Source organism: Macrobrachium rosenbergii, chromosome 28, assembly GCF_040412425.1.
Source record: "Macrobrachium rosenbergii isolate ZJJX-2024 chromosome 28, ASM4041242v1, whole genome shotgun sequence".
NCBI lineage: Eukaryota > Metazoa > Arthropoda > Malacostraca > Decapoda > Palaemonidae > Macrobrachium > Macrobrachium rosenbergii.
The window spans coordinates 13060592-13074604 of record NC_089768.1 but is presented as its reverse complement, the minus strand read 5'-3'; the positions used below and the strand labels follow the sequence as shown (position 1 = coordinate 13074604).

Sequence of the window (14013 nt, the reverse complement as noted above, 5' to 3'; positions counted from 1 at the left end):
AACCAGGTGAAAACAAAAGAAAGCGTCAACAGGATATCCCGTGCATGATAATGTGACACTACTGGCTTTAAAAAACCCGAGTAACCTACCTGTTCTTTAAATGTTTTCTATCCGAACGGTTGTCTTTGCATTAAATAACTCCGCTACATCGTCGTGCAGAATATTCATTAGCTGCGCGAAAGGTTTCTAGGTGCATTTCCCTTCGCCAAACAACGGAGGTCATTGCAGCCTTCCTGTATCGTCACAGTGACGTCATCAGTACATGACTGCGTCATTGCCTGAAGAGTCAATCACCATCGTGCCATGACGTCATAAACCGGATTCTGAGATAGGAGCATAACTTGGATATGAGCTGACGAGAATGATATTTCTGTTTCTTGGAATTCGTAAGTTCTTCAGTTGATAGCCAATGGCATTAGCTAAAAATCATTTTCTATTTAAAGGTACTACGATTCTAATGAGAGACTGTGACTTTCTTCTGTGTGACATTCATTACAGTTCAATATATATATATAATATATATATATATATATATATATATATATATATATATATATATATATATATATATATATATATATATAAAATGATCCCAGTGAAAGTCTGGACACACTGCATGTTGAAATTACGATGGAAAACCGATAGAAAGTTTTGAATCTACACTCGATGACCTTACGTCAACGTTCATTACGATAAAAAAGCACAATATATTCAAATTATCATATATAAGTTTCCGAGTTATGTCTCGAAATTAATTAATACCATGAGAGCTTTAACAGCTTTAAGAGGCTTAGATTTTCATGTGTGGCATTACCGTCTTCAAAGAGACCAAAAGCTCATCAAACTCCATCTTATGAAGAGTGCGGAGTGAGTGGACGAGCTCGTAGGAGTAGGCCACTCTCTCTGAAAACGGGTTGTTCCAAGAGGTATGGAGGCAGTGTTGCCACTTTGCTCTCACTCATTATCCACGTCGAGCGGCCATTTTATCCACAAAATATCCATAAAAATTTCTTAATGTTCCACAGATTAATCCACAAACCTTTTCCATACAATATGATGATGAAACCTAAAGTTTTATAGTGACATTGCATTATTTGACTTGATCCACATACAGAAACAATTTAAGTGAAATTAAAACACCTTTCCAGTAATAATAAATTTATTATTAAATTATATTTTTATTTTTTTTTTTACAAAATTATAAATATTTCTTAAGAAATATTCGGTAAAAAGATGAAATTAAGGGTATCCTTTTATTCTGTTTCAGATACACCATTTACTATTATTAATCTAGTTCTAGGGATACAATTTCTTCTTGGTCCTCATCACTCTCTACATTTCCCTTTGCATTGAAATTTTTTAACATGCCCAGAGATGGCTCAAAATTTACACAGGACTTTCCTTGAAGAGATAAGCCATATCTTATTTGGAGAATTGCTTCGACGGATCTTACACTGAAGCGATTTCTTAGCTTGCTGTGTACGACATTCATTTGGGAAAATATGCGCTCTACAGAAGCATTAGAAAACGGTAATGTGAATAATGATAAGGCCAAACTTGAAATATTTGGGTATTTTGGTTCACCTGCAGAATTCTTTTTCCGTCTTACTTCCGACCAGAAACAAACACTGTTTTTCAAACATGACTCGGGCCACTGATCGAAGCTAACACTATTCCATTCATTTTCCAAGCTATCCATATCTGTGAAGGTCGATTTATATTTAATGGCAATTGGAACAATAGAGTCTTTGAGCTGAGAAGTAGCAATAGCAGGGTGTAGTTTTTTTAGCATTAACAGAGTTTCAACATTGTCAGGCAATCGCATCTGTATTTGATTTAAAAGTTCTAAAAGATATTTCTGACAACGATCTTTCACATACATTATTTGGTTGTCATTTAAAGGACAGGCATTAGCAAAGGTATTGAAGTCATATCCAAAATTGATGACATTAAGTGGCAAGAGATAATTCATATATTTAAGATTAGGAAGATTTACTTTTGGGCATTTTGACAGAAATCCTGGTTCAACTACAATTTGCATGATATTGCGATACATGTCAAGAAGATCCTCTGTAAGCTTTGTGATATCTACATTCTGTCCTTGAAAAAGTTTGTTTACTATAACGACTTCCCTGAGAGTTTTACGGACAAACAAAAGGTAGAGTTTATTTTGTGGATCTTTATATGCATTGCTAAGTTGATGTGCTGTATGGCAGCGCTCACTGGTTGCAGATATATTAAAATGGAGCTTAAGTGCATCCCACTGATCCAGAATTGCACATACTGCCTCTAAACGAGATAACCAACGTGTGCTAGCTAACCCTGGAACTTTTTTTGGTACAGAGTTTTCTAACACTTGATACAACTCTGTGTAAATACGCATTCTTTTTGGGCTGTTAGCAAACCATGTGTGTGTTTCTTTTACTATATAGTCTAGAATTATGGGAAGCCCATCACATGCTTTACTTGCTGCCAAATGAAGGGAATGACATACACACTTGATTAATGTGACCTCTGGATTATCCTGTCTTAATAAAGTAATAAGAGAGTGAGTGCGTCCAACCATAGAATTGGCTCCATCTGTACCAATTCCAATCATTTTATGAATATCTAAGGAGTCCTCCTCCAAACAATCTTTCACAGTCTTATGTACATTTTCTGCAGTAGCATTTTTAAGAGGAACAAGTCTGTAGAAAGTGTCAACTATTGCTTCCTTTTTTGGACTGAAAAACCGAATACTTAAAGCTAGACATGAAATTTTAGCCTCATTCGTACTTTCATCCACAATCAAACTAAAAGGCTGGTCCCTAATTTCTTCGATCAGAAGTTTAGTGAAATCTGGGGCAAGTACATATTTCTGCAATCGGGAACATTTAGTGCGGTGCAACTTTATCTTTTTCAAAACACATGACTTTGGATCTAGCAAAGGAATTAGTTCACTCAAATGATCGATAGATAAATTAGATGAATGTTCCGTCACAAAAACTGCCAGTTTCAATTCTGCTACTTTTGTAGGGTCATTCACAACTGGTTGGAGACTATCTTTTATGGATACTTGCAATTTACTTCCTGATGATTTCATAGTGTCCATATGTTTCTTCCTGAAGCATGCGTCACAAGCGACTTCATGTGGGCTTGTAAAACTGTCCCACAGATCTTGCATCTGGCCTTTGTAGCATCCCCGGGACAAGGTTGTAGCCATCCTATAATTATGATTAAATATGTAATGTACTATTCGTTCAAAGATTTCAATCATATTCATAAATTTAACCACAAATAAGTAACTAAGCAAATATATGTCACATATAGCTAACCAACAAATGGATTTCATTTTATAAATTATGTGTACATAAAAATTTTCTAAATACCTTTGAATCTGGAATCATTTTCCCAAGCAGAACGGTATCTCTGATTATATTTCTTGTCACTCATGACTGAGACAAATACTCCAAATTGACGAAGGGAAATATGTTCTAGAGCAGACTGTAGGCCGTATCTTTTCACACTGTTTTCTTCTTTGGATGACCATGGTTTATGCGTGTCAATGCGGACGGAAAAGGAGTAGAGCTAGTAAAGCCAGAAAAATCCTATAGATATGTAAATTTTGTGTTTGTTGACTTGGACAAAATCATCGATAGAGAAGAGAGCAATTGATTAAATGAAGTGAAATTAATAACAAATAGAAGCGCATAAAGTTTTGGATGCATACATGCAGATAATGCATAACTTCAATTCTTACTTGATGAGAAAATTCAAGGTAAATAGTGAAAGTATCTCTATAACATGATATCTGATTCTGTTGTTTTCAGGTCATATCTTGTGTGACAGAAAACGATTTCATATGTTTATCCCAGACTGGATGCCCCGAAGTAATCCTTGCCTTTCGAGGACCCACCCAGTTAAGCTGTTAAGCTCTCGACTTTCTCCTCCCACCCCCATCTGTTCTGGATTAGCAGGCCTACCCTCATTGACAGAAATTAGTACGATGTCAAATATGTAGCTTCTTTTTCCACAAGAAATCCATAAAGTATTAGATTTCCACAAAAATATCCATGTACAGTTAAATATCCACAGAAAGTATCCACAAACTCTATGTTCAAATTGACAATCCACAAAGGGATCCACAAAGGCTGATTTTATCCATAAATTTGTGGATAATATCCACAAAGTGGCAACACTGTATGGAGGTGTGAGAGGCCTGGGGGAACGGAGGAGGTGACTGGTTGACTGAGAATGTAGAATGAATGACTGAACTCACGGTGACCGGAAGCGATCTTTCCGGAGGACCAGCAGCGGCCGGCCATCACGCCAAAGGCTATGAAGCGCAGAAGAAGAAGAAGAAGAAGAAGAAGAAGAAGAAGAAGAAGAAGGAGGGGGGAGGAGGAGGAGGAGGAAAAGAGACGATTTCCACTAGAATAGGCATGACGGAAAAAAATTTCGAACGTTTGGTCGAACATGATTTCTCGAAATTTATTTTTCCTTGCACGTCAGGATTCGCGTGAAGGACAGAAGATAACCAAGGACCAGTTAATGCTATCCTTTAAAAAACTTACTTAATTTCAACCGCGTTTTCGTTGAAAAAAAAAAAAAACGATACATGAAATAGTTAGCGACTTGTAAGTAAGACGAGCATTTGCTACTGTGTCCGGTTTGTTTTAAGGATTTGGTGACGGTAATAAGATATTCTGTGAGATCCTTTAATTGAATCCGGTCAGTTTCCCCATCCTGTTTTTTTTTTTATTAATTCACATTACGTATTTCTTAGGTTTCTTCTGGGAAGTGTTTGCAGTGTTCTGGTATGCCGATGATTTTAATTATTCGCTAAAAATAGCAACTCTTAAGAGGGCATATTTGGTTCTCTGTCATAAATTGGCTCTATATATTTCTGGAATGAAAAATGTTTTTAACAGGGATGGAGATGGACGTTAACACGTTTGAATGGTAAACTGTCTATAAGATTTCCTAACCATATGAATATGTATGGAATGTCTTAGGCACATTTAAGCGCACACATGTATGAAATGAGATACGTATGAGATTGCTAAATGGTTTGCCATGTGAAAGGGAATACCCCATTTCTCTCTCTTCTCTCTCTCTCTCTCTCTCTCTCTCTCTCTCTCTCTCACACACACACACACACACACACAAGGTCGTGAAACTAGATGCGCGAGCTTGTGAAATCATTTGCTTTTGAAAGTAAACAGCCCATCTCTCGTTCCCATTCTCCTTCTCTCAAAAAATAGTACGATCCTAAGTTCAAATATACATATTTATACTGTATATATATGTATATAATATATATATATATATATATATATATATATATATATATATATATATATATATATATATATATATATATATATATATATATTAGTTCTGCAGTATATTTCATGCTGCCTTACAGAGAACAGCTTTCCTTGTTAATTAAGTCTTGGAAATCTGCTATCTGCTTGAATGGGAGGATAATTCTGCGAAATTCTATCCGAGGAAAAAGGCCCACCTCTCTGTAAGGAGAAGTAAAGAGTTACCTGAAGGCACCAACCATAAAGATACGAGTTTCCAAGGCCACGCAGGGTGAAGAAATGTCATGGGAATGATTTTAAATTTTAGACATCAATAACAAATTATGGAGCCTAAATATGAATCAAGTGTAAATCCTTCAGTTCGTACTTCCATTCGTGAGTTTTTCAATACCTGGTAAGTTATTCTGGTTTTTCAACTTTCTCCAGCTGAACCGCAAGAGTTAAAAAGGGAACAATACTTCACCTATCTAATGAGTCTCAATATTGGTTCTTATATACAAACTCTGGATGAAAACCCTTCCTCAAGGTATGTCGATATAAAAAGGGGGGATACTATGGAATAAAAATATAGGATGGCGGAACCAAATTCTTATGACAACAATTAACTGCAGGTGGTGAAGAAAAAGTACATCGGTGAGCAAAAATGAAATAAAAGACGCATTAAAAACCAACAGTTATGAAAATTACAATTTACAAATGGGACATTTGGTTCCAAAAACTAATGGTAGATAGTTGATGAAGACAAGAGCAAAATGTCAAAATATAACGAATTTTCCCCTGGATAATTTAGCATAACTCCATTTGCAAATACATTTGGCAAAAAGGCTAACATGACATTTCACAGCTTGTCACAAGACAGAGGGGCTAACGTGCAACCGAGAATGATCACTGGAAGTAACCAGTGAGGATGTTATGAAGGGAATTAAAACAGTAATGCGTCAAAGGAGCCTTAAAGTAACAGCATTAGTGGAAGGCTATAGTGTGTAGATGAGTTTCTGATCAGTGAGTGTAAAGGATGTCTTGCCAAGTGAAAGGCTCCACCGTTATGGATGTGGGGAATAGCTGCCCATTTGTTCTATATTTTCACTTTTCACGTTTACTTAATTTCATTTCTTCCTGAAAATTTGAAGTCAAGGAAATTACCATAAAGATTTAAGCAAATTTAAAATTCCTGGAACTTGTCAAGTTCTCTCTCGCGAGAGAGAGAGAGAGAGAGAGAGAGAGAGAGAGAGGTAAGTTTAATCATAAACAGTAAGTCAAGAAAATTAGTAGTAATCCGAACCAAGGGGGTCAGACTCAAAATGTAATTTCAAATTAGTGTTGCTGTCAATGGATGTGTTGTAAGACTGGTTGAGTATTTCCAGAATATATTACTCCCCATTTTTTTTTAAAGGATGACAACTTTCGAGGAAAAACGGGGAAAGATAGATTTAATGAGAATTAAAGGAACTTCCAGCAAGTATATTTTAGGAAAATACTCGAGAACAATAAATGAATTGATAAGTATTTAAAAAAAAATTAAGTGTACAGAAAAAAATATAACTTGAGCAACAGAGATAGTTTCTGAAAATAGATGAGATTAGAATAACATGCTTTGGGTAGTTGGAGAGTTTAAACTTTCCCATCTCTCAGTTAAGTATTACTTAGTTTGCTGCAATATCTACGTCCTGCTTCTGCTGGGTGGTCTCAGTTACCTTTTTGGGTGGTGACGATATACCTCACGTTATCAAACCTTAGTCTTGTCGTAGCCCACGTATCATAGCCTTCCTCAATCTTAGGTTGGGGTTACATTGCCTAAGAGTATATTCAAGCATATTTTTCCTTTTCCTTAATTACTGATTTATTCATTACAACAACCAAAAATATCTAAGTTGATATTTATTTTATTAATGTATTAACTGTAACCTTATCTGTGACAATTTTTGCTTGTTATCAGTTCTATATATTCCGTTTTAATCTTGACTATTTCTTTAACCTGTTCTCTCATATTTTTCCTTATGGACATTCTCTTCTGTGGAGCACTGCTAGGCAAGATCACTGCATTTCATCTTGCTCCATGTCTTCATTATGTCACCTGCACAAATATGATTAACTCTAAGGAGATATGGACTCATTGTCGACGAGGTTTTTTTTTTTACCGGCAAGTGTTCAGTTCTGAACCATTTCTCCCAGAAGTTAATCATATTGTGAAGATCATCAAAAGAATATAACTGGCAAGTTTCGTGAAAATCTATTAACTAGTCTTGAGTTGTGCTGCTGATTCAAATGTACAGTACACGCATTTAGGTAATAGTAATGCCAAAATTAACAACAGCTCCTAATATTGAAATTTACTGACGCATGCAAAGACAAGAATATTCACTAGAAAACACTGTGGAATGGCTGCAACAGTTCTGATAACATCATACCCTCATGTTTAAGCTTACTTACCCAAAAAAGAATGTTTACCTAGGTATCGCAGGAACTGTAGATATTACTTTAGGTTTTTTGCATCGTCCTTTCGGCCCCTAGCTGCAACACCTTTCATTCCTTTTACTGTACCTCCGTTCATATTCTCCTAACAATTATTTACTAGTGCAACTGCGGGGTCTTCCTCCCGTTACACCTTTAAAAACTTTTTGCTCTCAGTTTCCGTTTCAACGCTGAATGACCTCATGGGTTCCAGCGCTCGGCCATTCGTCTAAATTTTATATTCAAATTCAAATTCCAATTTTAGGACACTAAAACCCTGAGAACATTCCTTTCAGTGATCATGCACTGCCGGAGTGTAAACTTGCGATTGTGTAGGGGCGGGATTTGGTTGGGGGGGGGGGGCCGCGACTAGAGATGCACTATGATTCCATTGATAATACTGGAAATTTCATTTCTCCGTCAGTGTCTTATTGTGTTGTCAATTTCGTACCTGCTCTTCGAAATTGTCTGAGTCATTCACGTGCAATGTCCAAAGAAGAATAAGAATACTTATATAGCTATCTACTGAGTTTGAAGTATTATTATTATTAATATTAATAATAATAATAATACCCACTAGATCAGTCTTCATTATATAGAATATGGTGAAGATTAATGTAAATTATTACGTATACTGCCCTACAATGAGTTTGAAATAATAATAATAATAATAATAATAATAATAATAATAATAATAATAATAATAATAATATCTACCAGGTCATTCTTCATTATATGGAATATGGTGAAGATTAATGTAAATTTTTACTTATATATTGCTTTACAATGTTTGAAAAATAATAATAATAATAATAATAATAATAATAATAATAATAATAATAATAATAATAATCCTACTAAGTCAGTCTTCATATATGGAATATGGTGAAGATTGCTAAAAATTATTACTGTTACTATCAGAGATATTACTTTATTCTTGCAGAAGTACGGGTTCCCTTACACGCAAGAAAATTCGTCTTCACGCGAAGACTAGAAAATATATCCCAAAGGAACCTATGACGAATTTTATGACCAGTAAAACGAAGAATTTTTGTACTACCAGCAAAGGTTAAGCAGTGACTGGAATCACGATATCTTCAGATTCATCGGAAAAAAAAATTACTCATCAGACTTTTTCGATTCTGAAATAGCGTCATCGCACTCGCTGAGAACGTATACATCCATATATAAAATAATATAATATATATATATATATATATATATATATATATATATATATATATATATATATATATATATATATATATATATATATATATATATATATATATATATATATATATTTACAATATATATATCACATATATACATACATATATGTGTATATATATATATATATATATATATATATATATATATATATATATATATAAATATGTATATATATTTATATATATATATATATATATATATATATATATATATATATATATATATGTTATATATATATAAATATATATATATATATATATATATATATATATATATATATATATTATTTTTTAGGTTGGGTGAAATGCCTACCTACTCCCTTAAAAAAAAAATGTACTGACATTCCTTTGCATTTCAGTTACGTCTCCTTTCCGGTACCAAGAAAAATATAAATCCTACACAAGAACAGAAATTAATAAAAAGAACTTTGGCGAATAAATAAACAAACCACATAAAAGAAAAGGGCGTAAGTTTATTATGCGGTCATTTAATTCTCATGATTAAAATACACCTTGAATGAGATCCGGCAGAGTAACCCGGCAAAAAGACAAGACGTTCAACCGAAAGTGTGTTGACCCCTTGTGTCTCACGATCGGTTTTCGAACGAAACCTGGAAGACCTCTGTTCCTCGAACCTCGCCGGCAGGAAAAGCTTGCAGAGGCACTCCTGCGGGGTGTGTTCAGTTCAAGGCCGGTTCGGCAAAAACTGATTTCGTGTACTGTGAATTACCGCGTCATGATCCCACAAGTGGCGCAACGATTTCCTTTCGAGCGATCCTTTGCAGGGCTTGGAGGAAGAGGTCAGGAAAGCAAAGCCCAACTTCTGAAAAGAAGAACATTCCTTCAGCAACCCTGTAATTACGCTTCGTAGCCCACTCGGAGCCGGTTCCTGCAATTTATCCATGGCGTCGATGACGATCTCTTGTCCGTTTGGCTTTCCATATAATCATCTCTTTTAGGCCAATTGGTGATAACAGGCACAGGCGACGTTCTGCACAGGCCAAGTTGAACGCACGTGACTTGATGATCCCTTCATAAAGGACAGTTTAAATGGCTTGCCACTGACATTACAGTCTATTTTCCATCTAATTTTAGTCATTTCTTAACTCTGGCTTGTGGTAAACGCTTCTACTCATGAATAACGTTGCTATCTTGCAGTCAGAAATAACGGGACCAAATGTATGAATAAATAAATGAAAAGCCTTCACCAAAAAGGGAGAACTGCAGGAAAACAGTTCCTTTCCGGATACTCCAGCCAGTAATAATACGGTACGATCATTAGTAAAGAGATGTAAGGGACACAGAACAAAGTGTAGCTTCTCAACTTGGTAATATCTTCGCTAATTACGACCTCTATGTCAAGAGGAAGACTTTTGAGCGCGGAAATGGAAGTCGCAAGGATGCAGGTTATTTACCATGTTGGTAACTGGTATGGACAACCGAATCAACTTATATTTTTACAAGGCTGACTTATCCACCCCAACCCAAAACCTCCACCTCTGAATTCAAAAGGCATGGATTCGAGTCCTGGTTGGACAGATGCACCTGTATATATAATTTCTTTAGGTGTTATTTTCAAACACAAAAAGAGGCCAACATTTAAGCACACAGAGGAGAAACGACTTGGTCCTCTGTCGATTTAAGCAGTAACTTAGGTCTCTGGGATCTTGTAGGCAGAAGTGGGTCGCACCCTGGACGGAAAAGGGCACATGGGGCTTGCCATCTCATCCCAGTAGGCATGTTCATAACAAAAAGTTCGAAGCTCTCCTGAGCCACCTCTCCAAGGGGAAATAGCATACAGTTGAAAACGCGGCCACCAGGGCTAAGTGGTTCATCGCTAGGCGCAGTTTTCATTACCTTCAAAACTAACCAGTTGAAGGTTATTCTTAAAGATAGATTATGAGTGTAATATTTCTCGTAAGTTGACGGTAGTTCCGTGATTTTCAGTCGCATTTTTATTTGGTTATCCGTCACTTTTAACAAGTAACTTTTTTCCCAGGTTTTATAGTTGATTTCTTTTCTTGCGGTTTCATGGTGAAGAAGTTGACGTATCCTTCCCGGCCTACAACACGTCAGTCAGTTCAGTTGTAAATGGGTACCGGCGTCTGCTGGAGACGAGAAATAGAGCATGGGGCTAGCAACCCATCTCTAGGACTTCTTGTGAAACAGGAAGGTGGTACCATTCTGGCACTAACACCTCCAGAGAGGAAAGAAACGTATAGTGAGCGAATGCGTATGTTCATATAAACTGCATATATTATACGTGCTTATATACATATGTGTTGAAATGCATACTATTCCAGTAACCTACGCGTGTCTATTTTCTTTAATTTCTGAAGCGAGGAAGACCCCGTGAGTCAAGCATCGAGGTCAAACCATAACAAAGCCCGTTGCACAACCTTTCTCAGAGGAGGTCTGTACTGGAATAGGAATCCCTTATCAAATACCTTTCCTGTCCTTAGTCACTGAATCCGTGTCTTTTAATTCTTGTAATTACTGAAGGACACAAAACCTCTTCATGTCCTTTTATTTGCTTTAGTCTTATTTACTTGTTCAGGTGCAACTTGGCAGGAGGGATGTGAGGGTTCCATTGTCATAGTGGGTTTTTGCCTTCTAGTAAAGTATGAAAAGGAATTCACTCCAGTTACTGGTTCTATTTCTGTTTTGTAGTTTTTTTATTATTAACTTATAAACTAATATAAAAAAAAACCATTGTCCTGTAACTATAGGATTTGCACTCGTTCGTTAAGATCATAAAATAATTTAAAACCTGATAGAGATGAAGACCATCATAACTAAAAAAAAAAAAATCTCTTCACTGAATTTACAAACAACTAACTCCCTCACTAGGTGACTCGGAAAAGATATCAGTTACCAATCTGAACCCAGTACTCAAAGAAGAAACGTTTATATATCCCCAGATTAGAACATCAGCTGGCAAATATATCAAGTCGAGGAGAGCAACTAATCACCACTTAAGTGCCCTCTTTGTAAAATGAGTACTCAGTGCCTTAAGCCGACTTTGAGCGGATCCTCACCTACTAAAGGAGCATTCCTTTACCAAACAAAGAGTCGATCTGGTAATTTCCAGCCTTTTCCGGTTACTACAGAGAAAAATGTAACGACAGAAGTATAAAGTGAGAAAGAGTATCAAGTAAATGCTAAGCTTTACAGGTAGGCTGGCGCGTTCTGCCAAAACTGCACAATAACGACAACCCCTTAATTATGGAGGTCATAATCTAAAAGCACGAAACGGGGAGTCCTGTAAATGACCTTATATAACGACAAGATGTAGATGGCATGCTTCCGGTGGTTTTGGCTAAAAATCCCAGCAGGTTTGACGTCGGCCGGTTTTCAGTGGAATCGGGCGATGCTATCTATCTATATGCCTCACGGAGAGAGAGAGAGAGGGAGAGAAACAGAGACAAGAAATAATGGGTGTGGTAGTATTTAAAATAAGTCTTCTGAAATATTTGTTTTGGAAGTAAGGAAACAGATACATAAGATTTCTAGATACGTAAATGAATAGTTAAGTTTTTAAACACGTAGACGGAAAGATAATTAAATACAGATAAATATTTAATTAAAAATATAAATAAATAAATACTCAAATAAATAAATATTAATTAAATAAACAAATAAATATTAATTAAATAAACAAAAAAATAAATATTACCAACACGATTACGAGAACCAAATAAATATTAATTAAATAAACAAATAAATAAATATTACCAACACGATTACGAGAACCAAGTCATAAAATCGCAAAATGTTTAGCCAGAAAACACCACAAGATAAAACAGGAGAAAAGATATTCTAAACATCCTGACAGGACTTCAGGTAAAGACATTTACTTGCACTCACTTGCGATGTAAACTCAGGTTGCAACACTTAAAAGAAATATAAGCATCACGTGAAATAAAAAAAATATATATATTAAATTAATAAACTAGGCTGCTTTTAAGACCTTAAAAAAGGGCGAAAATAAAATGATAAAGATCGTGAAAAATATGTTTTTGACGACGGTAAATGAGTGCTTTAAGGATCTGAATTAGTCGCCTTAAAAGCACACTGTGTTCAAGAGCCCTTCCCTTTTGACCTCTGAATATCCCTTGAAGTGTAACCATCACGCAAGATCTTCTTGCACTAAATTTAGCGAAAGCTTGGCACAGTTGGAAAATATAATAACATCTCATGTTACATTCTGCCCAATGTATAAACTACTACTATTACTACAACTAGTACTAGTAATACTAATATTTACAAAGGCTATAAAAAGTTATAACAGGATAATCAACTACAGTTGTAGGAAAACATTTGCTTAACGACAACAATGAAATCAGCAAGAACAAATATAACAGTTTCAGAAACCGCACCAACCTAGCCCACAAGCATAACTACAATGGCGATGATTATAGAATAATGACAGAAAAACAAATAGCCATTTAAATGAGTGAAGCCTTAAGCAATACGGGGAACTGATATACGACTGAGCACCTCAAAAGGAGCGCTAAGCACCGAGGCCTTTTACACAGAAGAGCTCTTGTGGAGAAGGGGTCGGGTGAGCATCGCCAAAGAGCTCTTCTGACGAGATTCAGCAACCCTTGGCACGGGTTAAGTATAAATTTTTATAACCATCATCGTGGCTGAAAGCGCTTTTGTCCGTGGTTCTGCGCAACCTACATAAGTAAATCTTCTACGTCATTCACTGGAGTTTCGAACTGAACCTTCCTCATTCAAGGGTCAGATTCACGAAAACGTGAGTTTGCGAATCTAAAACAACGTGAGCATCAAGAATCGCTTAGTTCCACCGATGTTGGATGTGTGGTTCGGTCTCGAACACATCGAGAATTTTTTATTTCATAAGACGCCGATGATTCACCGCTGTTGACAACACCGGAAATCATGGCGGAGAATTACCCAATAACTTGAGCTGATAAAATTGGTGTGGTTATTTGCTTTTCAAGTGTGTCTAATATCTTTAAGTTATTCGTGGTATGGGTTGGGTGTTATGGCGTATA

At 35.9% G+C, this 14013-nt stretch overlaps 1 protein-coding gene across 1 annotated transcript; it reads right to left on the bottom strand.

Moving 5' to 3' along the window:
- Nucleotides 1-1066: 1066 nt before the first annotated feature.
- Nucleotides 1067-4174, bottom strand: LOC136853895 (SCAN domain-containing protein 3-like). Its single transcript, XM_067129810.1, has one exon. It carries the CDS (start codon nucleotides 3329-3331, stop codon nucleotides 1286-1288), a length of 2046 nt encoding a protein of 681 aa, XP_066985911.1. The 5' UTR covers nucleotides 3332-4174; the 3' UTR covers nucleotides 1067-1285.
- Nucleotides 4175-14013: the final 9839 nt, after the last annotated feature.